Consider the following 24,314-nt stretch of genomic DNA (forward strand, 5'->3'; position numbering starts at 1 on the left):
TTCTTTGTACATTGTTATCACAATCTCTGCAACTGGATCATGTTACTTCCCTGCTTAGAATTCCTCAGTGATTCACATTATTTTCAGGATGAAATCCAAATTTCTCTGAATGGCTTACAAAGTTCTATATAATCTGGTTCTTCATTTCCTCTCCAGTTTCTCTTCTAATCACCCTCATCCTCGACTGGCTGATGTGTCCTGTGACCCTGCCTCTGCTCTTGCTGTTAGCAACATGCTTCTTTACTCTTTGACCTGGGGCTTGATATGTGGCAGGAGCCCGATAAATGTCTTTTTACTGGTTGATAGCTTGCATGAGATGACAGTACAGTAGTCACTGAAATGTAAATATCCCTATATTCCATACGTGTCCAAAGCTAATTCTCTCTTACAGGCACACATACACACCATGTGAGCGCATGTGCCCTTTCCACAGGACATCACTGCCTCCTACCTCATATTTCATCTGGAAGTTCTGCACAAGGTTGAGGTCAGTGAACATCCGAATTGTGCACAGTGCTGTTTCCAGATCCGACAGCTCAAAGTCACTGAAGCTGAAGTCAGTAATTTTAAGGGTCTGGGCAGATGGTACCACAGCAGCCTAAGGCAAGATGAGAAGAAGAAAAGAAATAAAGCTGTTAATTAAGGGCAGTGGTGATTTACAAAGCTTTTTTACTTAGCTACAGGGAAACAGCACACTGTATTTAGTTTTGCTTTTCAATGTTACTATACTGGGGATATAAAATGACCTCTAAAGGCCCAAAAATTAAAAGTTTGTGGTCTCCAGCATGGTTTTACAAGAAAGTCGAGGATCGGACAGAGCCTAGTGAGAGGAAATGAAGTCACTGAGGGTGTGGCCTTGATGGGGATATTGAAACCCTGGCCCCTTTTCTCCTTTTCCACTTCCTGAGCAACTAGCTCCACTTCATGTTTCCCGCCGTGATGTACTGCCTTGCCACAGGTCCCCCAAAGAGGCAACTGATCACAGACTGAAAACTCTAAAACCAAAGGCTAAAATAAACCTTTCCACTTTTAAAAACTGATTATATTATGTATTTTGTCACAGTAATGGAGATCTGCCCAAAACAAATGCAATACTCTAGAAATCTTTTATTACTCATTTTTTAAAAGTGGTTTTTTTTTTTTTTTTTTTAAATAAACTGAGCCATATCGGGTAACTAATATAGTTCCAGCTGAGGTAGGCAGAGGAAAGGAGAAAGTTGCCATCCTGGTATTATACCTATAACAGTAACCCCAAAGATCCAGCCCTTTTATACCTTCCTGGCTTGATTCAGTCAATACATATTTATGGAGTAGATATTCTGGAACTGCTCCAGTGCTAGAAGCTGAGAGTCAAGTAATGAGCAAGATACAGATAATATTCCAAACATTTACATTTCATTTTCAGGCCAATCTTAGGAAGTGGATACTCTAGGTTCATTTTTTTGAGGCACAGAAACTGAAGCACAAAGAAATTCATTTGCTTGCCCATGGTAGCTGCGTTAGGTATGGGATGGAGCCAGGTCTCTAGTCCAGGCAGGCTGGCCAGCTCTCATGTTGACACAGTCTCTCCTCTGCAGATAACCAGAGCTTGTCTGCACCACATTTGCTTTGCCCAGGCCTGATCATGAGACACCTGTGGTGCCTAATACAACCACTAACTTGGAGATTTTCATTTAGTAGCTCTGGGATGGGCCTTGAGAAACTGGTTTTGATTTCTGGAGAGGGATATGCTTCTTAATTGAAATCCTTGGTTTTGATTTTACAGTTAATTAATTGTAGCAAATATCTACATTTTTTCAAACATGCTGCACTTTTTTTCATCAATGCTTCCTTTATACCTGCAGATTTTTCTGTAAGTGCCTACTCTTTTTAACCAATAGAGTCCTTTCCTATGGCCCAGTTTCTATCCAAATAAGGATCAAGAGCACCTCACAGCTAGCTCCTCCCTGCTGAATCACATTCATTTTACCAGAACTTACATCTTCCTTTCTCCAAGACCACACTGGGATCTATAGGCAAGGTTGCATCTTATGTACTTTTGTAATTGTGACTACTGATGAATAGTTTTAGTATTTTTTGACTATTTATTAAATGAACGGGAGGAAATAAAATCTCATCTTCTTTGCTTAATTTGACTCAATAGATTGTATTTTTAAAGTCCCAAATCTTAGGAGGATGAAGTTCATTAATCTGTGTTAGACAACTGGCAGACCTGGCAAGGGCATCTCAATTTGTTTTCTTTGGTATTGATTTTTATTAAATTACTGAATCTTTTATACTGTTTAAAAATTGGAAGAATTTAACAACAAATCTCCAGCTTCTCCTGAAATATTAGGTCATATTGAGCTCTGTTTCCATGAAGCAGCCACTGGCTGAGGCCAAGGAGTCCTGGCTCCCTCAGAACAAGCAGAGCCCATAAAGGTTCTCTCCTAGATTACTGCTGGGCCTTGTGGGCCCTGGAATTTGCAGGAACCCCATTCCTCCATCCCTGGACCGCAGACCCTGTCAGCACTTTTTAAAGTGTTTTAACTGGATCAGGCTGAGATTAATCTGATAAAAAGAGGCTTTTATTTTGGGGCAGAGAAAAGAAATATTAAGAAATTGGAACCAGGTTTCCAAACTCTTAGATTTCCTATGAGTATCCGAGATGTCACTACTCTGCTTTTACCTTCAGCTTTTGTGAGTAAAAAAAGTCAAAATAATAATATCTCACAGAGGTATCAAGAGTTACAGATTTCCCTATAAATTTGAGGGTACTTGTACATCACCCCCTGCTCAAGTTGCCCTTCAGATTTCACCTAAATACACCAGACCTGTTTAAGGTTTCAGTGAAAGTTCACACTCTTAAGAATCTTTCCCCAAGACTAAAATTCACAAGGAAATATGCATTTTCTAAAGTCAGTTCTATGGGCTGAAGCAGGGAAAGAGAAAAATGAAAATTTTAGAGAAAGGCCTCAGTGGTTTACGCTGGCTTCTAGCATTAGAGATGAAGCAGCTATGTGACTTTGGAAAGTGTGGAGGTGGAAGAAGCCCACCTTTTAACTCAAAGCACGCAACAGCTGCTTTCCCTAAATGTATTTGCCAGACAAGAGAACAGATGTTTATTTTTCCCCTTAGGGCATCATTATTCTTATGGCAGGAAATTTTCTTTCTCTCCTTCCACAAAGTACATTCTACAAGCTGCAGGATACAGCAGCCAACTAGCCCATGCCTCTCTCCATTCTGCATTAATTCTCAGCCTTGCTTGTCACATTACACCACGACTCAAACTTCCTGAGCAGGCCCAGTGGGGACATAGAAACATTTTCGTTAAGAGCCTAGTGGTCAGTGATGCAGAGGTTCAGAATGGTGGAACTGATTACTAATGAGGCATGAGAAAATCAGAAATATTTTACAACTCTTATAATCTGCTTCCTTGATCATCACATGGAAATTCAACTTTATGTTGGCTTTGGAGAGACTTAGGATAAAGGTGATTTTAAGTAAAAGGTATTATTACCTATTATTCTTGCTTACCATTTCATAAAACAAAGTATTGTACACTTTGCTAATAGCAGGGAACAAAGTATGTGGTATTTCTAAGATAGGATATGTTTATGCAATTCTAGAATTGCATAGCTTCTCCTTTTAATATAGGCTTTATGTGTTAGAATATGCAAGGTGAGATTTTTAAATTTGATTCTTTTCAGGAAACTATAATTTACTGGGTTATGATCTTAGACTAACAGAAATGACACAGTTTAAAGATTCTGTATAATAATAAGGTATATAAATAGAAATATATACATGTTGAAATATACAGTTCAAAACCCCTGCAACTATAATGCCATCTAATACCATTAAGTGCTGCCTATGTCTTTATATGATAGTACAACACCTATGAAGTTTCAGGTAGCAGTGTTTAGATATTGTGTTGCTTAATTCAAATATGGTTAGGCACTCGTACAGCTATAGTTTCAATTTGTGTCAAATTAACAAAATTTGGAATGCAAAAAAAATAGACAAAACGCATTGGATTAAAGACTCAACTTACCAAACAGATTAGTGGTACACACACACACACACACACACACACACACACACACACACGAAGTACAATCAAAAACTGAAATTTAAACAATGACTACTTAAGTTTAAAAAAATCTGTTTTCTCTCCCTCTCTTTGAGCACATTTATCTTATCATTCTTGCCACCTTCTGAAGCAGTTCTGGAAGACCTCTTGCACTTGTGTCTTCTTGCACTGTCATGGCTGCCTTGATGTCCTGAATCAATTGAAAATGCTTACCTTTCATGGTAATTTGATTTTGGGGAAGAGTCCAATCCAGTGAAAAAGATGGATGTGGACACATCATGATGTTTTTATTGACAGAAATTGCTGTACTAGAAATGACACGTGACATAGAGCATTGTCATGATGGAGGATAAAACTGTTTGCTCACTCCTCGGGTCATTTTCTATACATATGGTTTCTTAAACGCTTAACAGGCCTTTATAATATTCAGAATTCCCAGTAGTGTTTCTGGGTACAAACTCCCCATGAACAATTCCATCAAGGTCAAAAATACAATCAACATCACTTTGAGGTTAGATCTTGATTAACATTTGCTTTTTTCATACCAGGAGAGCTTAATTGATTTCATCTGAGAACTCTGAACTTTGGTCAGGATCATAACTATAGACCCAAGTTTCATCTCCCATGATGACAATTCTTAAAATGCTGGAATCTAAAGAAATATAATTGCCAAATCCACTGAAATGAGGTCCATGATTTATAGTACATTAAAACACATCTTCTCTCAATCATTGCTTATAACTGCACTGAACAAGTTGAAACCCAAACACATACTATTATTAAGGTGTGATGTGCTGCTTCTGGTAGTGAAGATCCCCACCTTTCTGTAGGATGGCATTCAGCAGCTGCATTAAAAACACATATACATATTTTTCACCTTGAGTCTTTTATTTCATCATTCTTTTTTTGTATTAATTTCTTTTATTGGTACATTGTAGGTATACAAGACAATTACATTTCTCATTGGGAATTGTACCTTTACATAATGCATCTTGGTTCTTACTTTTTTCCCATTCCTAGCCCTCCCTTCACCCTCTCCACCCTTCCCTATTTACAAAGACTTTATTTCCATTTTTTCCATTTCTCATCATTTTTTCCTTTCCCCTGTCCTCCTACTACCCCTACCCCTTTGGACCTTTTCTTCCTATTTTACATTATTGATTATTCATTCTAATCATTGGTACATTTTAGGTATAAAATATAATGACATTCATCATTGGAAATTTGCACCTTCACATAGTCTCTCTTGGTTCTTATTTTTCACCCTTGCCCAGCCCTCCCTTCAACCCCTCCAGTCCTCCCTATTTACAAAGATTTTGTTCCTATTTTTCCATTTTCTCATATTAATCCCATTCCCTTCTACCCTTTCCCCTAGCCCTCCCACTTCCTTCCCCTTTGCCCCTTTTCTTCCTATTTCACATTACCTATTATACATTTCATCCTTATTTACACTTTCAGTTTTTCACACCAGAGAAACTATTTGGTATTTACACGTGTGTCCTATTTATTTCACTTAAGAGTATTGCCTCAATGTGCATCCACTTAGCTATAGATGTCTCTAATTTCTCATTTTTGATGGCTGAGTAGTACTCCATTTTATAAAAAAAAACCCCCACATTTTCTTTATCCAGTCTCCAGTTGATGGGCATTTGGGCTGTTTCCAAGTTTTAGCTATTACAAACTGTGCTGCTCTGAACATGGGTGCACATATATCACTGTGGTATGATTCTTTTAATTCTTTGGGGAAGATCCCCAGCAGTGGAATAGCGGGGTCAAATGGGACTTCCAGTCCTGGGTCTTTGAGGTATCTCCATACTGATTTCCACAGTGGTTGCACCAGTCTACACTCCCACCAGCAGTGGAGCAGGGTTCCTCTTTCCCCACAGGCCCACCAGCATTTGTTATTGGTTGATTTCATGATAGCAGCCATTCTTTCTGGAGTGAAGTGGAATCTCAGTGTTGTTTTCATTTGCATCTCTCGAATGACCAGTGATATTGAACATTTTTTCATGTATTTATTTGCTATTTCTACTTCTTTGTCTGAGAAATGTCTCTTCATTTCAGATGCCCATTTTTGGATTGGGTCTTTAAATTTGGGAGGTCTGATCTTTTTAAGTTCTTTATAGATTCAAGATAGTAGGCCTTTGTATGAGGAAGAGCAGGTGAAGATTTTTTCCCACATTGTGGGTTGTCTCTTCACACTGCTGGTGGTTTCTCTTGCTGTGCAGAAACTTTTTAATAAGAAGAGATCCCATTTGTTGATTATTGGTGCTAGTTCACGAGCAACTGAGGTTTTGTTCATAAAATCTTTTCCTACACCGATGTCTTCAAGGGTTCTACCCAACCTCTGTTCCAACTGGTTCAGAGTTTCTATTTTAATATTGAGATTTTTAATCCATTTTGATTTTAGTTGAGTGCATGGTGAGAGATATAGGTCTAGTTTTAATCTTTGGCAAGTTGAAGTCCAATTTTTCCAGCACCATTTATTAAAGAGGCTATCTTTCCTCCAGTGAGGGTGTTTGGCTCCTTTGTCGAAGATGAGATGGCTGAGTGTGTCTGGCATTGTTTCTGCATCTTCTAATCTGTTCCACTGGTCCTCAAGTCTGTTTCTTTGCCAGTACCTTGCTGTTTTTATCACAGTAGCTTTGTAGTAGAGTTTCAGGTTGGGGATTGTGATACCCCCTGCCATGTCTCTCTTACCTAGAATTGTTTTTGCTGTTCTGGGTCTCTTCTTGCTCCAAATGAATTTTTGGACTGTTTTCTCAAGTTCTATGAAGTATGCTGCTGGGATCTCAATTGGAATTGGATGAAATCTATATAGCAGTTTTGGAAGTATGGCCATTTTCACTCTATTAATCCTTCCTACCCAGGAACAGGGGATGTCTGCCCATTATCTGATATCCTCTTCAATCTCTCTTTTCAGGGTGCCATAGTTTTCAGAGAAGTCTTTGATTTCTTTTGTTAGGATGATTCCTAGGTATTTCAGTATTTTGGATGCTACTGTGAAAGGAATTATTTGCCCTGTTTCTCTCTCAGTGAGTCTGTCATTCATGTAGAGGAAAGCTATTGATTTTCGTGTGCTGACCTTGTAACCAGCTACTTGTCTGAATTTGGTTATTAAGTCTAGAAGACTTTTGGTGGAGTTCTTGGGGTCTTCTATATAGAGTATCATGTCAGCTGCAAATAATGACAAGTTGACTTCTTCATTACCTATCATTATTCCTTTTATTTCTTTCTCTTGTCTAATTGCCGTGGCTAATGTTTCCAGAACTATATTGAACAGGAGTGGTGGCAGTAGACATTCTTGTCTTGTTCCTGATTTGAGTGTGAAGGATTTCAGTTTGTGACCATTTAGTATGATATTGGCTGTTGGCTTTTCATAGATGGCTTCTATCTGTTTGAGGTAGAGACCATCTATTCCAATCTTTTGTAGAGTTTTTATCATAAATGCATGTTGGATTTTGTCAAATGCTTTTTCTGCATCTATGGAGATAATCATATGGTTTTTGTCCTTGGCTCTATGGATATAGTGTATTACATTAATTGATTTTCGTATATTGAACCATCCCTGCATCCCTGGGATGAATCCCACTTGATCAGGGTGTATGATCTTCTTGATGATCTTCTGCATTCTGTTTGCCAGTATCTTATTAAGGATTTTTGCATCTATGTTCATTAGTGAGATTGGCCTATAGTTCTCTTTTTTGGTTGGGTCTTTCTCTGCTTTGGGGATCCAGGTGATGCTTGCTTCCAGGAATGAATTTGGGAGTATTGCTTCCCTTTCAATTTCATTGAAGAGTTTAAACAGTAGTGGCAGCAGTTCCTCTCTAAATGTCTTGTAGAATTCAGCAGTGAAGCCATCAGGGCCTGGGCTTTTCTTAGTTGATAAGTTTTTAATTACATTTTCAATTTCATTGGTTGATACTGGGTTGTTCAGAATGTTTAGGTCTTCTTCGTTCAACTTTGGTAATTCATATGTATCTAGGAATCTGTCCATTTCTTCTGTGTTGTCCATCTTATTGGCGTATAGGTTCTGGAAGTAGGTATTGATGATCATCTGGATTTCTGCTGGGTCTTTCACCCTTTTCATTCCTAATTGCATGGATTTGGGCCTTTTCTTTCCTTTTTCTGACAAGGTTGGCTAAAGGTTTGTCAATTTTGTTGATTCTTTCAAAGAACCAACTCTTGGTATCATTGAGTTTTTGTATCGTTCTCTTAGTCTCCATTGCATTGATTTCTCCTCTGATCTTTATAATTTCCTCCCTTGTATGAGCTTTGAGGTTGTCCTGCTCTTCTTTTTCTAGAAGCTTGAGGTTCAGCATCAGGTTGTTTAATTGGGCTCATTCTGTTTTCCTAATATGCATATTCACTGCTATGAATTTCCCTCATAAGACTGCTTTCATTGTGTCCCATAGATTCCGATATGTTGTATTGTCATTGTGATTTAATTGAAGGAACTGTCTGATTTCTTCTTTCATTTCCTCTGTGATCCATTGGTTATTCAGAAGTGTGTTGTTCAATTTCCACATGTTTATGAAATTTTTTGTTTCTTTTGGTATGGATCTCCAATTTCATCCCACTATAGTCTGATAATGTACAGGGGATAACTTCAATTCCTTTGCACTGACTTAAACATGTTCTATGTGTGAGTATGTGGTCTATTTTGGAGAATGACCCATGCACAGCTGAGAAGAATGTGTATTCTGATTTTGTGGGGTGGAAGACTCTGTAAATATCTGTTAAGTTCATTTGTTCAAGAGTTCGATTGAGTTCTAGTATTTCATTCCTTACTTTTAGTCTAGTTGATCTACCTATTTGTGACAGTGGGGTGTTGAGGTCCCCCACTACAATTGTATTAGTGCATATATGACTTTTCATGTGTGTTAGTATTTGTTTTATATAGTTGGGTGCACTAGTGTTTGGTGCATAGATATTTATGATTGTCATCTCTTCCTCTCAGATTCTTCCCTTTGCAAGGATGTAGTGTCCTTCTTCATCTCTCTTAATCAGTGTTGGTTTGAAATCTACTTGATCTGCCAAGAGGATAGCTACTCCTGCTTTTTTTCGGGTTGCTGTCACATGCAGTATTGTTTTCCACCCTTTAACTTTCAGTCTATGAGTTTCCTTTTGAATTAAGTGTGTTTCTTATATGCTGCATATTGTTGGATTTTGCTTCTTGACCCATTCTGCCAGTCTGTTTCTTTTGATTGGTGAATTGAGACCATTAACATCCATGGTTATAACTGAAACATATTGACTTATCATTGTCATGACTTTTTCTTTTTATTGGGTTCTCCTCCTTTACATTTAATTTCCTGTCATGCCAGATGCGTCCATTCTGCTGGGCTTCATGGGGTTGTGATCCTCAATGTCTGTTCCTAGGCTATTGTGTAAAATTCTTTGCAGTGCTAGTTTGGTATTCACGAAGTTCCTAAGGTGCTCTTTGTCATGAAAGTATCTTATTTCTCCATCCATTTTGAAAGATAGTTTTGCAGGGTACATCAATCTGGGTTGGAGGTTGTTTTCTTTTAGGGCTTGGAATATGTCACTCCAAGCTCTTCTTGCCTTGATGGTTTGTGTGGAGAAGTCTGCTGTGATTCTGATGGGCTTTCCTTTGTATGTGATTTGTTTCTTTTCTCTGACTGCTTGGAGAACTTTGTTCTTCTGTTGTGTTGCTGGAATCTTAACAATTATATGCCTATGTATAGATTTTTTTTGATCAAGGCTATTTGGAGTCCTATATGCCTCACTTATCTGTATGTCAAGCTCTTTTCCCCTGCTTGGGAAGTTTTCTGCCATTATTTCTGTGAAGAGAATTTTTATGTCATCTCCAGTCTCTCCTGTTTCTTCATTGAGCCCAATCAGTCTTATGTTATTCTTTTTTGCATCATCCAGCAGCTGCTGGATTGATTTCTCATGTTCCCTTATAATTTTGAAGCAATATTTCTTTTCCTGGTCACTAATTGCAATCTTATCTTCTATATCTGAAATTCTGTCCTCACACTGGCTCATTCTGCTGTGTAGACTTTCAGTGGAGTTTTTCATGTCCTGGAAATCTATTTGCACGTGTTTTATGGATTCCTTTTGTTTCTTATGTTGGGATTCCATCATGTTCCTCAGCTCTAGATTTATTAATCATGTCTTGCACTAGGGGCACAATTTCTCCTGTTATCTGAGAAATTATTTCTGATTTCATTTTTTCCAGATTCCCTTTTGTTGCCAGTTCAGTGGGTCCAGGTGGTTGAGTATCAGAGTGTTCCATCTCATTTCCCTTTGGGGCTGCTGTAGGTGATCTGGAAGTCTGGTTTTGAGACTTATTTATGTGTTTTCTCATTTTGACTTGGGTGGGGGGCTGTTAGCACCTGCATGGATTACCTCCTCTGAGCTGGGTGAGGTGGGACGGGGCCGGGAGCAGCGGTAGGGATGGTGACCCAAAAGCCCTTTCCTGTGAGCTGGGAGCAGCCAGAGGGTTGCTGGCCGGGAAACCCCTTCCTCTGGACCAGGAGCAGTGGGATGGTGGCTCGGAAGCCCCTCCCTCTGTGCCGGGAACAGTGGGAGCGATGGTGGCCCAGAAGCCCCTTCCTCTGGGCCAGGAGCAGCGAGACAGAAGGTGTTCCAAAAGCCCTTTCCTCTGGGCTGGGACCAGCGGGAGGGATGGTGACTGGGAAGCCCCTTCCTCTGGACCAGGAGCAGTGGGATGATGGCTCATAAGCCCCTACCTCTGGGCCGGGAATAGTGGGACTCAGTACCTTGGTGTGGTGGTCTGGTGTTCTCTGCGTCTTTGTAGTGTGGAATCAGGTGGCTGCCTCTCTGCAGCGGGGTGATTCGGTGTCTTCCACATGACTCAGGACCTCGGCAGGGCACGCACAGACTTGCCTGTCTGCAGCGCGATGATTAGGCATCTTCCGCACGACTCAGGACCTCAGTAGTGCGCGCACAGACCTGCCTGACTGCATCGGGCTGATTCAGCATGTTCTGTGTGACTCAGGACCTGTGTGTCTGCAGCAGGCTTATTCAGTGTGTGTCTATTTCATCATTCTTGAAAATATTGAAAGAAAAATCAACTCTGAGAGTGGGATTCACTAAGAGTAGAACTGGAAATACCTTTGCATCTAGGATTGTCTTGGGCTAAAGAATCAGTAGTTGGATTTACAAAAATATTTGTTTCTCAGGGATCTTAAATCAAAACCCATTGTTCTACATACATACCATCTGAGTGATAAAGAATTAAATATTAAATTGATCATCAGCTGATACAGTCTGAAATCAGCTACCAAATTTGTATCTCAGCATTAAATGCTTGCTGGTCATAAAAAGAAAACCTAAATGCAAGGTAAAGCATGTGGTGAAAAGGCATGATGCTCTGATGTTCTGCCGACTTTATCACTCTGAATATGGTATTTAACCTCTCTGCCTACTTTTTCAAATCTGTAAGGTGAGGAAGTTGGAGCAGCCTGTCTCTAAGGTTTCATCTAAGGACTCTCAGATTATGGAATGTTTGCCTTTGTGGCCACAGGACTCCAGCACCTCTTACTGCCTTCTCACTCTGAAACCGAAAGCCATACTATGAGTGGCATCTGAACCTTGCAGGGATCTTCTCAAATAGGGCCCACATTCCATCCCTGATTCTCAGTGGCACTTACTGTAAACTGATGGGTGCAGCCTGTCCTTATGGTTTTGTTATCTTCTCATGTGCGTGATTCATACACATGGCCCCACTTCCTCACAGGCGGGAGAGGAGTGAGTCTACAACTGCTGGCTTAGAGGACCCTCTACCCTCTGTGTGTGTATAGAGGAGTGTTGGACTGGATATGTGTAGCCATTCTTCTTACTGCAATAAGGTTCTAAATGGAAAACTGAGTCTCCTGAAATTGCCATCTGTTTTAAAGGTAAACTAATACTCTTTCACTTGCAGGCCTCTTTAACTGTTTCTCTTCTGCCTAGAATGCACACACTCACAATATCATAGAGCCAACCCTTTCTCATTGTGTAAGTCTACTCTGCATCAGGGAAACATGCACTGGTCCCTGTGACAGATACCATAGCAAGACCCCATTAGTATCTATTTCAACCCTTTTCTGATGGCCTAAAAAACACATTTCTCTGGCTTTCTTGTAGCTTGGAGTATAAATGGATTTGTTTCTCCAAAGGTATATATTTGGAAGAAACTAGAACTTCAAACTAACACAGTGCTAGATGAGAAATGCATTTTTTGAGGGGGTAGAAGTGGGGCTCTCGAGGATGAATTGTGGTATAAGCAGTACTTTCTGATTCCTGACTTATCTAGCATGGTTAACTTAGGAGGGAAAGGGTAGCCAAATGGCTTTCTGATTCTAGTCTGTGAAGAAGATCCCATAGAGAGCTAGAGTAGCAGTTTTCTGGCACTCATTCCTGGCGTCATTCATCATGCTTCTAATAATTTGGTAGAACTTAATTATTTTCTGTCTAAAATAGCTAAAATAGTTTTTATTACCCACAATTGAATACTTATGATTCTCTGGCAATAAAAGTGTTTCAGGTGAAAGACTCTCAAGGTCAAGAATTTAGGATTGGAGAATTGATGTGGATGTATTTGAAGGCAAAGGGGGATCAGGATTCCATCACAGCAGTGGCTCTCAAAAGTTTGATCCTTGGATCACCACCACCACCAGCAGCAGCATCTTTTTAAAAATGCAAATTCTTGGGCCCTAACTCAGACCTACTGAGTCAGAATGCTGGAAGTGGGGCTTGGCAACTTGGCTGCTATAAGTCTTCTACTGATTCTGATGAATGGTGAAATGTGAGGGATGCAGCATCAAGGAGAAGTTATTAACAGTTGATGGCACTTAATAGTCATTTAAATGATCATTTGTGGTTACTTAAATGAAATTCCTTTATGTGGACCCGGTATTGATTCCCATGTCACAGTATGAAGGGCAAAAACTGCAAAGTGGGTTGCCTGCTGCTTCCTTCATTGGAGGGATTAAAAAAAGAAAATAAAGGGCTCTATACTTCAAATTTTTGACTGAAATCATGGTCAAGAAACTAAAGTTTTTATAGGTGCTCCTAAAATATCCCTGCACCACTGATGTAGCCCAAACCCAGATGCAGTCTTATACTGCAGGTTGCTGAATTACAGTGTAAGTTAAAATCACAGACTTGCCCCCTCTACGTGAAAGTTAGAACACTGAGCAGGAAGGAGTAGAATGCCAAGAAACAGAATTGAGGCACTTGAACAGATTTGGATAATGACATGTATCTCAGACCATTCACTTGAATCTAGTGTCTCTATTTAATTTCATGATGCCCTGAATCTCAGTCATAGTGCTTTTAATGACTGTAATTCTATAGTATTATATAACAATGTTCTACATACAAAACTTTATTATTATATCTGGAGTACCTAATATAATGCCCATATGGGGTAGGAAGTTGATTAAATAAGTTTTTTAATTCATCAAGTGCCTAACTAGTTATGCAGAAATGTTCTCCATATTATGCAGAAATGTTTCATATAAATTTAATTTGGCAAAGAGCTATGACAAGAATAATATTAGTATTAACACTGTGGTGGAAACAACAAATATGTTGTGATATATGACTTATTCTTCATAGTTCAATTACTCGGTTTACCTACTTTTTAAAATCTTTAATTATACTTAATTTTCTTCTTTCATCTGCATAATGAATTTACTGTAGTCTTAAAAAGTCAGTTTCAGCTTGTTACAGAGTCACTAAGGTTTGATTCTCTCACTTTCAAGAAATTGGAAACCCAGGTTGAAAAAGCGGTGACCCAAAAGTTTTCCCAAAACTTCCAAAAGTTAGCAGCTCTGGTAAGAAGATACTTACAGAAGTCAATTCTGGATTATGAAAGTAGAGAACTGGTTACACTTTATGAACAACAGGTGTACATCTGTTCTCCTAACACATGACGCTTTTTCTTCCAGTAAGTTTTCCACCTATCTGTATAATTTCTTGAGTGCTTATTATTAGAGTTGCTTGTGTGAAAATCATTGGAACATAAAGACCTAAAAGCTATTAACAGACACTGAGAAGTGATTCCCCCCCCACCAATATTACCACTATTAACAGTAATTAATACTTAATGGAAGTGTATACACCAAAACTCTGGTTACCATAACTCTGTAAGATAAGTACTTTTATTATTCTTTTTTACAGATAAAGAAATTGAGGCACCGAGAAGTTATACACTTGCCTGAGACTATAGTGCCCTTTAACATGGCTGGTTTTACTGCCAGTTAGCAGGCTATTTTATATATTTAACCAATTGTTAAATTACTTCTAAGTTTATAATAATTTCAAGGATAAAGTAATAAAATCTAATTGAATGAACTTCAGGAGCTAGATATATATGTATTTAAATGTTAGATTACAGAGGTTATAGGATATAGGCTTTCTACAAGTACAAGTATGGTCTTGTAGAATCTATTAGTTGACTGATTGATTCATGCAATCACTCAACAAAGCATAAACCATATTCTTGTTATGTAATCAGTAGGTGGTAGCTATTATTGTTTATTATTATGATTCAAGAACTGATAGTCTGATGGAGAAGGTAAGACACATGTATAACTGAAATACACAGCATTTTAAGCACAGTAACAGAAGAAAGCTGGTAGTATATACACAAGTGGTCCCTAATGAGACAGCAACAGAGCTACTGTTAAGTCCACATTTCACTACCTTCTTAGTCAAGGAGAAGCTTTCCTGAGCTTTATCAATCCCCCAGGTTGGTTCTTCCCTTCAGCTATTTCTCATTATGAAGGCCACTCACACAAAATAAGGGCCACATCGCAGTCCCTTCATACAAGTATGGAGGGTGCCTTTTTGTTTAGTCAGCAGATTAATAAAACTTTTAAGAAAATAATATACAGTAGATGGTCTCCTTGAAACCAACAAAACATGTATTCATGGGAAATAATACACATGGGTAAAGTAAATACAATGATCATTTGATAATTATTGAGTTTCTTATTTTTGGTAGCTGCCTCATGAAAAAAGCTTATATTTAGCCTGTGGCAAAGTCCCTACTAACTTCAGCAGGACATAATGACATGGACCCTCTGGCTACATAATTCACACTTTTGTGTGTTCTCTACACAAAAAAGGGCACATTGCTATCAGGGGCATTTTGCCTGTCATAGGTCTGAGGTATCAAATCTCAAGAGGCAAAATAAAAACATGGAAACAACCTCTCATAGCCAACTGTAAGAAAAGGGTTCTTATTCTCGAAGTTATTTATTAAAATAAGTCTGAAAAGAACTTTCTCTTCCATAAAATGTCAAATTCTTCCAATTAGTTTCAGTGATTTACAAAGACATTCTGTTTCATTATTCCTTGATATTCATTCAGTATAAAGGTCAAGAAGAAAAGACATTTCACTCTCAATTGTTCTTTTCTTTAGGAAAATTATTTTCAGGGATAAATTAATACAAGCTATTTGGTAGGTCGAGCTGGTGCTGTGTGGTGAAATCTCTTCTCAGGTGCCCAACCTCTGTGTCAGCCCTGACCACGATCTTCCTCCTGGGGCCTCTTCCACATATAGTAGCTTAGCTCCTGCCTTCGAATAAATCCTCTGTCATAGCCACCACAGTACACACCACAGAGGGCAACTGTCTCTCTCCCTACTTTTAGAATGATCAAAAAACATACAAGCTAATAGACTTTCTTTCTCTGAGAGGGAAGAGAATCCAAATATAGATGAGAAAGAAATGCATGTACATTAAAAGGGACATGAGTATGAATCTCAGTGTGTGCAACCAAATCTACACATAGTAAAAGTGACTAAAGCATACAGAGACCAGACTCATTCTTTCTTTAATAACTAGATCAACATGTAATATGATTTTTCCTTCTTTCTGAGAATATATAAATGGATCCCTTCAAACCTCAGTAGGGAAGAAGCACAGACTATAAAAATCTTGGATAATGAACTTAGAGTTTTTCAAAATCATATACAGAAGGCTGTAATAATGTCAAGGGGATCGAGATAGAGGGAAGGAAGATATCCATTCAATCTAAAGCAGGAATAGGGAATGAAAAAAGGAATTAAGATGTGTCATGTACAGGTATCAACTCCACACAAGGTGTAGAAGAATTATGTACTGCAAACACGTATTCCCCCCAAAGGAGGAAGGGGATCAAGAAATGGTAGAAGAGAAGGGAGAGAAAGGGATTAAAAAAAAGAAATTAAGATGACTTATGTACATGTACCAGCTCTCCAGAAGGTTTGCAAATATTATGTACTAAAACATGTATTGATAAATAAAAAAATTTAAAAAATAGTTTGAAAATTTTACATTTGTAAGTACAACTTCAAAGTCAACTTATGACAATTGGGACTGATACACATAGATCTTAGTTACCTAGTTACATATAGAACTGACAGGAAAACTGTGGTGTTTAGAACTATACACAGTAGTGTGCACAGGAAGCTCAAGAACAGTGCTTCTGCACTTTGGAGGTAAAAGGACTCCTGGAAGTCATCCACTAGTGAAATCAAAACCACACAGGTAAGATTAGTGTGTCAATGAAAGTGGGAAGAACCAAATGGAGAATCTAGTAAGTCTTGCCAATATGAAAGAGACATAGCCCAGTTAATATAAAGGACTTCCATACAAATGAAAGTATCAGTTGATAGCACACAGGAAATCCAAAGGATTGCTTCAAAGTCTACTGGATGTCACAGGTTACTATTGTTCAGCGGCACTGCTTACCAAGAGTTAAAGCTTAAATCATCTGCTCAAAATGTTTCCAGCTTATAATTTAGCTATCTATTAGATTTATTAAAAAGGAAAGGACTGTGATGACTACCTTGCTGTGAGGAATCTGGTCTGTATGCTAACACTGACTTGGGCAGCAGAGATTTGGGTCAGTTTCTGGCTCTGCCTCTAACAACTGTAACTGCAGCAATTGCATATGTGCCTGATCAACACTGGTTCTGAAAGGTTAAGGTCAAGATGAGATGGATTCTGTCCTGGAAAATTCCCCTCAAGTGGTCACCTTCTTCCCTTTGCTATTTTGGAATAGGAGGCCCTTCAGGATCATAAAAGTGTCTGACTGCTTCTAGCTATATCACCTATGATCAAAGACACTGTGGTAGAGCTATAAGGACTGAATGGTGCTGCCACCGCCGCAATGGCAACATTGAGAAGCTTATGTACTTTCATATACACTGTTCTTATTTACTGCTCTTCTAACAAGAGCAGAAGACAGAACAGGCAATTAGTCAATCAAACACATATTCACTTCTATTGTTTGTATAATAAATATTTGTTATATTCTGATATTTTAACTTTCTAATAACCATAACCAGGTCAGCTGGGGTTCTTTTTCTGTTATTTCAAAAACTTGTGTCTAAGGATCATTAAAAGGCACATGGCAAAATGCTCAGTTTAAGTCCTTATTTCTTTTATACCTACTTTTAAGTGAAGAAAAGGTTAGATTAAAAATGGGATTAAGAAACTCAAGTAAAGCTGGGGGAAAATAAGGATGCTGTAAATAATTACATTTTTGTAACTAGAGAACTTTTCTGGATACTGGCAGAATATATTTCAGTATATTATTTAATTCTTACGAGTTTTCAAAAATGAAAGGAAAACATTTATTTTTTAGAATACTATTATTTATTATTTATTAGATTTTCAATTTATTTTAGGTTTTAAATAGAGATAATCGATCAGACGCATGACAAAACAATTTTGGTCATTGGTGGATGATGCAAACACCTGTGTTCTTGGGGCTATAAAAATTTTTATTCAGTTGACAGAAAACTAGAATTGAAATCAGTTGCTGAATTTCAACCAGTTTAAATGAATTATTTGACCCACAGCTATGTGAACCTAAATTTCTCACTGCAGCTGCCAGAAATTTATTTTCCAAATGGGACAACAGATGCTTTTGAACAATATGCAATATAGCAATTTTCAGTTATTGTGGAGTGTTTTTCTGTTGCTAAAATTATAAACATAATAGAGAAAATAATTTTCAGGTTTTTGTGAAAGATTACTGCTATTTTCAAAGTGAAAAACAAAGTTAAAAATACTAGTGGTTTTTAAAGCATTATCTTTAGAAATTACTCTATTTGCCTTTTTTATTTATCTAAAACATCACACATGGCAGAGCGTAACCTTGTCTGCATTTGAGCAATAACTTAATAACCCCATGGTGTCTGTGCACTTCAACATGTATCTTTCCAAGAGATAATTTCCAACTCACAGAACACATTTAGTTGAAAACTATATACTTGTAGAAGGAATAGACAAATGGGCCAATTAATTTTGAGTGAATGATACTTTGAAGTTAAATGCCTCTATAAACAACTGAAAAATTATGCATCACTTCAGATGATATTGTGAGTGCATATGATAAATATAGTAAAGTCTATATGAGCCACCCCTGAAAGATGTGTAACCTTTTATGTAAAAATCATGTGAAGATTCTTGTACTGTTCTTGGCACATAATTCATTTTTCTACTCTCCAATTCAACTGGGAATATCTCCAAGTCTTCAGTCTACATCCTCTTTCTCATTGTCTCTCAGTGCCGTACAATGAAGTGTAAACTTGTGTATAGTATCCTGTGTGGCAGTGTGACTTGAACAAGTCACCTAGCTTCTCCAGGTATCAGTAGGCCTTCACAGCATAACTGTGTAGCTTACTTGAGAAAATGTATGTAAGGGCCAAAAGATTTAGCACCTAGCAAGCCATGATGACAATTATAATCTCAATATGTTCACACTTTATATTCCTTATGTAGACCTTATCTATATCATCTCAAGGAAATTTAAAATAAAAAGATTGCAACATCATATGTGCCTCAAATCTTCATGTACCTCAACTGAAGCAATCCCAAACAAGGCTGAGAACTCTACTTACCTATCAATGTGCTTTTCTCTCATCATACGCTAAGCAACAATGTGATGAGAATTCAGTAACTGACCTTTATTTGAACCCAGTTTCAGATAGCATGCCATGAGCCATATGGTCAGAAATCAAAATCATGCTCAACCCCATACAACACAGAGTTGGTTACTGGTAACAAACTTTAAAGTCTTTGTTGTCATTATTCTCTCCATCTCCCCTGGAACTGAAAGCTAAATTTAATTTTGAGCTTAGAAAGATGTAAAGATTATAACAATTACTGGAAAACAAATCAGAATGATATAATGTATTACAGAGTCAATATATGTTATTACTTGTTTTGTAGTAGGAGTAACTTTGTACTCTTGCAAGCAAAGAGTTGATTAAATATTTTTATTAGTGTCCATGTAAATATTTACCACATTTGATTAAGTATCCAGGGGACTGCAAATAGTAGAAGCAGGTATCCCGAGGAAAGCATATATATGTATTAAGTGAATATAGCTGTGCTTAGTACATTTTAAAAAGAAAGAAGAGAATTACCGCTAAAGATTGGAGCTCTCTTGTTTCTTCCTCTGCTGCTGAAGCATGATACGACAAAACCTACAGGGTAAGACAAAGAGGAGCCATATTACACAGGAGGGGATGAACGAATGAGGACTAGAATTTCAAGCTTGGAATTCTGCTAAACCTTCTTGGAGAGAGAAGTAGGCACCTCAGAATGGCAAATCTTTTCACTGTTTTCTTCAACAGAGGGAAAATCTCAGATTGAGTTTCCATTTCTTGCTTCAGAAAACAGGTATATGCCTTACTCTCAAAGACAACTCTTATAACTTTCATTCTGACAAACTGTTAATATAACAAACACATTAGTATTTATAAGCCCCCCAGAAATAACTATTGGCTCAAACCTGGTCTACAGTTTATTTTGGAAGATATTTTAATACTGACTTTAGTTTTGCTTGTGTACAGAATTAGGGGGAAAAAAACTCTGTTGTATAGATTGACATTTTAAAATTGATCTCTAGAAAACAGTTTTGAAGTGGCTCTCAGATGAGGCTGGTAACCACTGGAGAATTCATACAGAGAACTTCATGGCTGGGATATAATGTCATAGATGTAGAATCCCTTTATACTCATCCAAATCAAGAGCTCAGAAGAGTAGTGCTGGCCTGTACAGCCACCCATTAATAGTTCAGGACACCAAGGCTCAGGGACTCTCGTGACTCAGCTGCAAGCCAACATCTAATAAGAGGTGTGACAAGGAATTCCAGGATCCAACTTTCTACTCCCAACATGTACACCTAGCATTACCCTCAGAATGTTGGGAGTCAGGCTTACTACCTTCTAACTTAACATGAGAATCATTTCCATTTTTGAAAGTGATCGACTGTAAGAGGATAGTATTTGAGACATTCTTTTTCAGCTAAGGAAGTTGTAGTTTAAATATCTATCAGATTTTTAAAATAAACATTGTAAAGTTGTATTTTGACAGACAACATTCCCAGCCTTTCTGTAAGACTTACCAAATCAGAATGGTCAGAAAGAGGGTTCCACAAGTCTGTAGCTACACAAAGAAATCATTCCTGCTTTTCCTTGATTTTCTTTTCCTTTTCTCATTTTAATCCTCTAAGAGTCCCTAGGGAATTTTTCATGTTTGCTGCTGTCTTGGTTTTTTATTTTTGGAAGAGTCCTAATGGACAGATGAGGACACTCAGACAGTACAGAGAAGGGACAGGCCACAGTGGCAGTAGACATCAGTGTGAATGGATTACAAAAGTCCAGAATGACTTTTGCAGACAAAGCAGAGGACTAAGGGAACAAGCAGTAGGAATCTTGGTTTGTCAAATGGCCTTTGACAAGCTTCTCAAATACTCTGTCTTTGTTTCCTTAGCTCTTTAAGGATAAAGATTTCCTATGCAAATCACAGGAATTCTGCTGAGGCTCTAATGCTGGAACCAACCCACACCATGAGGTGCTGGCAAAGAAAGTAAAAGCTGAGTGTTTTGCTGCAGACTTGGGAGCCTGTTAGACATGAGCCCACCTCTAATGTGACCATCTGCTTGGCCATGGCTCTCTCCACCGCTTCGTACATCTGTGTGTTCTGGATCCCCAAGCCACAAAAGATGACAAAAGCTTCTAGAAACTGTTCATCATTGCGGTTGAAAGGCTTAACTTTGCCAGAATTCTCCTCCATCTTATTAACAAGTTGGCAAACCCCTGTAACAATCCAAGAAATTAAGCAAATGTTATTGTGAATTTTCACAGCTTTTCCTAGCTTTAATACACATAAAGATTGTCTTATACTTTTCTTGTAGAAATGCCTACCATCTCTAAATATGCAAATGGACCTCTCCACAAATGTAAACTAGAAAAGTTTACTGTTTGTTTATTTTACTGAATTAATTTACATGAGAATTAGTTTCACACAGTCCTCAATGTACACTGTCTGTGTTCAAAAAATCCTAGAGTACTATTTTCTTCCAGACTTTCAAATCAGTTCAGTACCCCAAGACAATTTGTCTTCAGGAAACTAACTGAATTTTTGTACACTTGCCAGGAGAACAATTTTGATGCACATCAGAATTTTGAGTCACAAATATTTCCTTTCCTTAGAAACCAGAAATTAAAACACAATAAAAAATACAATTACATAGAAAATAGAATGCAGGCAATAGGCAACTCATACAGGTAGTCTTAAATTTCAAATATGCACTTGGGTATTGAGAAGAATCACATCTGTGGACAACTTTTTATACTTCAAATAAATGCAAATAAAAATGACTATTCAGAAATGAAAATAGATCATATCTTTAAAGACTGTCATAACCTTTCAAGTCCTGGCCTCTTTTAGAAAACCAAGCATGCTGTCAAATAAGAATGGAAGATTATGTCAATGTTATAATAGATCTTTGTTTTGAGCTGATCGTTCTGTAAGATTCTGAGCCTAGTGGTCACTCCATGAGGAAGGAGTCTGGTGATGCAGCCTACCTCTGGGTAAAATACATTGTTAGAGTCTTTATCAGTCTGTCTCTGAATATAAGGGACTTCTACTATTTGTGCCCTGTGGGAGGTAGATGTGAACATCTCTACTTTGCAAGTGAGGAAATTGGGTTCTCAGAAAGGTTGTGTCATTTGCTCAAAGCCACTTAGTGTGGGTTTCAAATTCAACCCCTGGCTCAGCCTAGCCATAAAGGCTCTCTCTGCAGTGCATACTGCTGCCCACAGTGCTCTAGGTGCATCTTGCTTGAGCTGTTGCTTGACCTCTGCTTTTCCACAGGCCTGTGCTGCTGCCCACTACCCTGCTGCCTGCCTCTTCATTAATCCCTATTCCTCCTTCATGATGAGCTGCTGGAGGCCTCCTGCCTTCTCTTCTCTCTGGCCTTAACATGTCACCTGGAGCACCATGGTAGAAAAACATCTATCTCTCTTTCTGGGCTGCAACTATCTTAGAAATTATTCATTAATTTAGTAATTAGTAATTATTTTATTATTTATTTGAAATTATTAATTAGTCAATTTGTTTGTTTATTTATTTATTTTTCAGTTCTACTTCCTCAGCTAGCAAAATGCCTAGCACGTAACAGAAACTCAAAAAAAAAAAGGTGAATTAATTAAAAAAAGCAGGACTGCAGCTCTGATCCAAATTACTTTCCCATGAAGATTATAGTTTGTCATCCCTTATTTTTCCTGGAGAATTTCATAGAGTCTAAGGATAGATGGTTACATATTAATTTCCCTTATCATCACTGCTGCTTTTCTCCATTTTTAATGCTATAAATGATCTGGACTCTCCTTTTCGGCTCTTCTTTGTTTACTTGAAGACATCTACAGGCTATTCTATCTGCACAAGTGCTGGAGGGACTATTTCTCTAACACTATCTCACTATCACTGAAACTTTCAAACAAGACAATGAATTTAGACAGTGAAGTAAAAGCCACACACTAAATTACAATCAGCATTCATTATCTTAAAAACACATATCTCCATATATAGTAAAAACAAAAGGGTCATGTCCTCTAACCTTTGTGAATCCCCACATGATAAACATGGAGCTGTTCCTGTAGAATGGTTTCTGGCCATTCTCCAGATCACATTTGCCTGAGAGTCTTGTGCTTTGTGCCCTTATCCTCCCATCAGAGAGGAATTGCCTTTCAATAGTTACTGAAGTTATCTTCTACATGATGGCCCTTTTTTATAAACAAGATTTTCTTTTATTAGTAAGAATTACAGCAAGGAAAGTACAACAAAGAGGGGCTGAGATGTGGACATCAAGTAGTCTGCTAGGCTTCTGGCCTTGCTAAGTAAGTCTCCTGCTCAGTGGTTCAAATCTGCCTCAGTCACAATCCACTGAATGAATAAATGAAGAGATATTATCCCATATCTCTGGAACTGCTCACAAATCATTTGAGTGGAATGTTAAGTGCACAAATATCAGAGGTTTGCTGTAACAACTACAGCTCTGAGCAGAACAGCTAAAATGTGTCTGTGTTAGACTCTACTATCAGAGATACAGAAATACTGACTCACAATTAGGCTCAAGCAAGAAAAGGGATACAGAAGACAATTCTTCCATCTAAGCAAATAATTTAATTTTCCTTTGCAACTGGAATGGACAGTCACATTTATATAGCACTCATGATAATCCCACTGATTTCTCTACATCCTTCAGAAAATCGGATTCTATCAAACAAATACCTATGTTAAAAAAGTCATGAAGGTTTATAACAAACAAATGAGGTTCTTCATTTGAGAAAATTAAAAGCTTGAGTACATTTCCAAATAAGCTTTTACAACTACATCACTAATGATCTGAAAGAATGAATAATGAAATTTAAAACTGGTAAAGTGAGATGTCATACCATAAAAATCTGAATCATTATATCATATATAAAACATAATCATTAATAACAGAACCCAAAATAAAAAAACTACTCAGCCAAAACCAATTAATAACTGCAATCATAAATTAAAACAATATTCAAAACATATACTTTTTCACATTTTATTTATTTTTTTGCAGTATTGGGGATTTCAATTTTAATATTTTTGAAATAATTTATAAACCATAGTTTGTCATATATTCTAGATTTAGGTCTACACTTAGACTTCCTGTTCTCTTCCATCATATGTCTTCTAGCATATATAACAGTCTTTTTAACTATGTTACTTTTACAACATCATTTTAATTTCTGATAAAGCAATTCTATGTCCACCAACTGATTTCTGATACATCATCTAGATGTAAATGTTGTAAATGTTTATGAATGTTGATCAACCCTATTTCCCTTTTATAAGTATAGGCATAAAAATTGGCATAAATCTAGTCTGGGGAGATACAATGTCTTAGAAAATAGATTCTAGTCACTCAGGAAATGTTA

At 37.7% G+C, this 24,314-nt stretch overlaps 1 protein-coding gene across 1 annotated transcript in view; it reads right to left on the minus strand.

Annotated features, from left to right (window-relative positions):
- Pde5a (phosphodiesterase 5A) overlaps positions 1-24,314 on the minus strand; it is a 144,511-nt gene that overhangs the window by 31,700 nt on the left and 88,497 nt on the right. The window contains 3 exon segments of the mRNA XM_087193237.1: positions 452-598; positions 19,476-19,535; positions 20,977-21,152. Coding sequence (XP_087049363.1) covers positions 452-598; positions 19,476-19,535; positions 20,977-21,152 — 383 coding nt within the window.

This window comes from Heterocephalus glaber, unplaced genomic scaffold, assembly GCF_053883595.1.
Source record: "Heterocephalus glaber isolate CG9 unplaced genomic scaffold, H.glaber_assembly_v1.0 deba00001586, whole genome shotgun sequence".
Taxonomy (NCBI): domain Eukaryota; kingdom Metazoa; phylum Chordata; class Mammalia; order Rodentia; family Bathyergidae; genus Heterocephalus; species Heterocephalus glaber.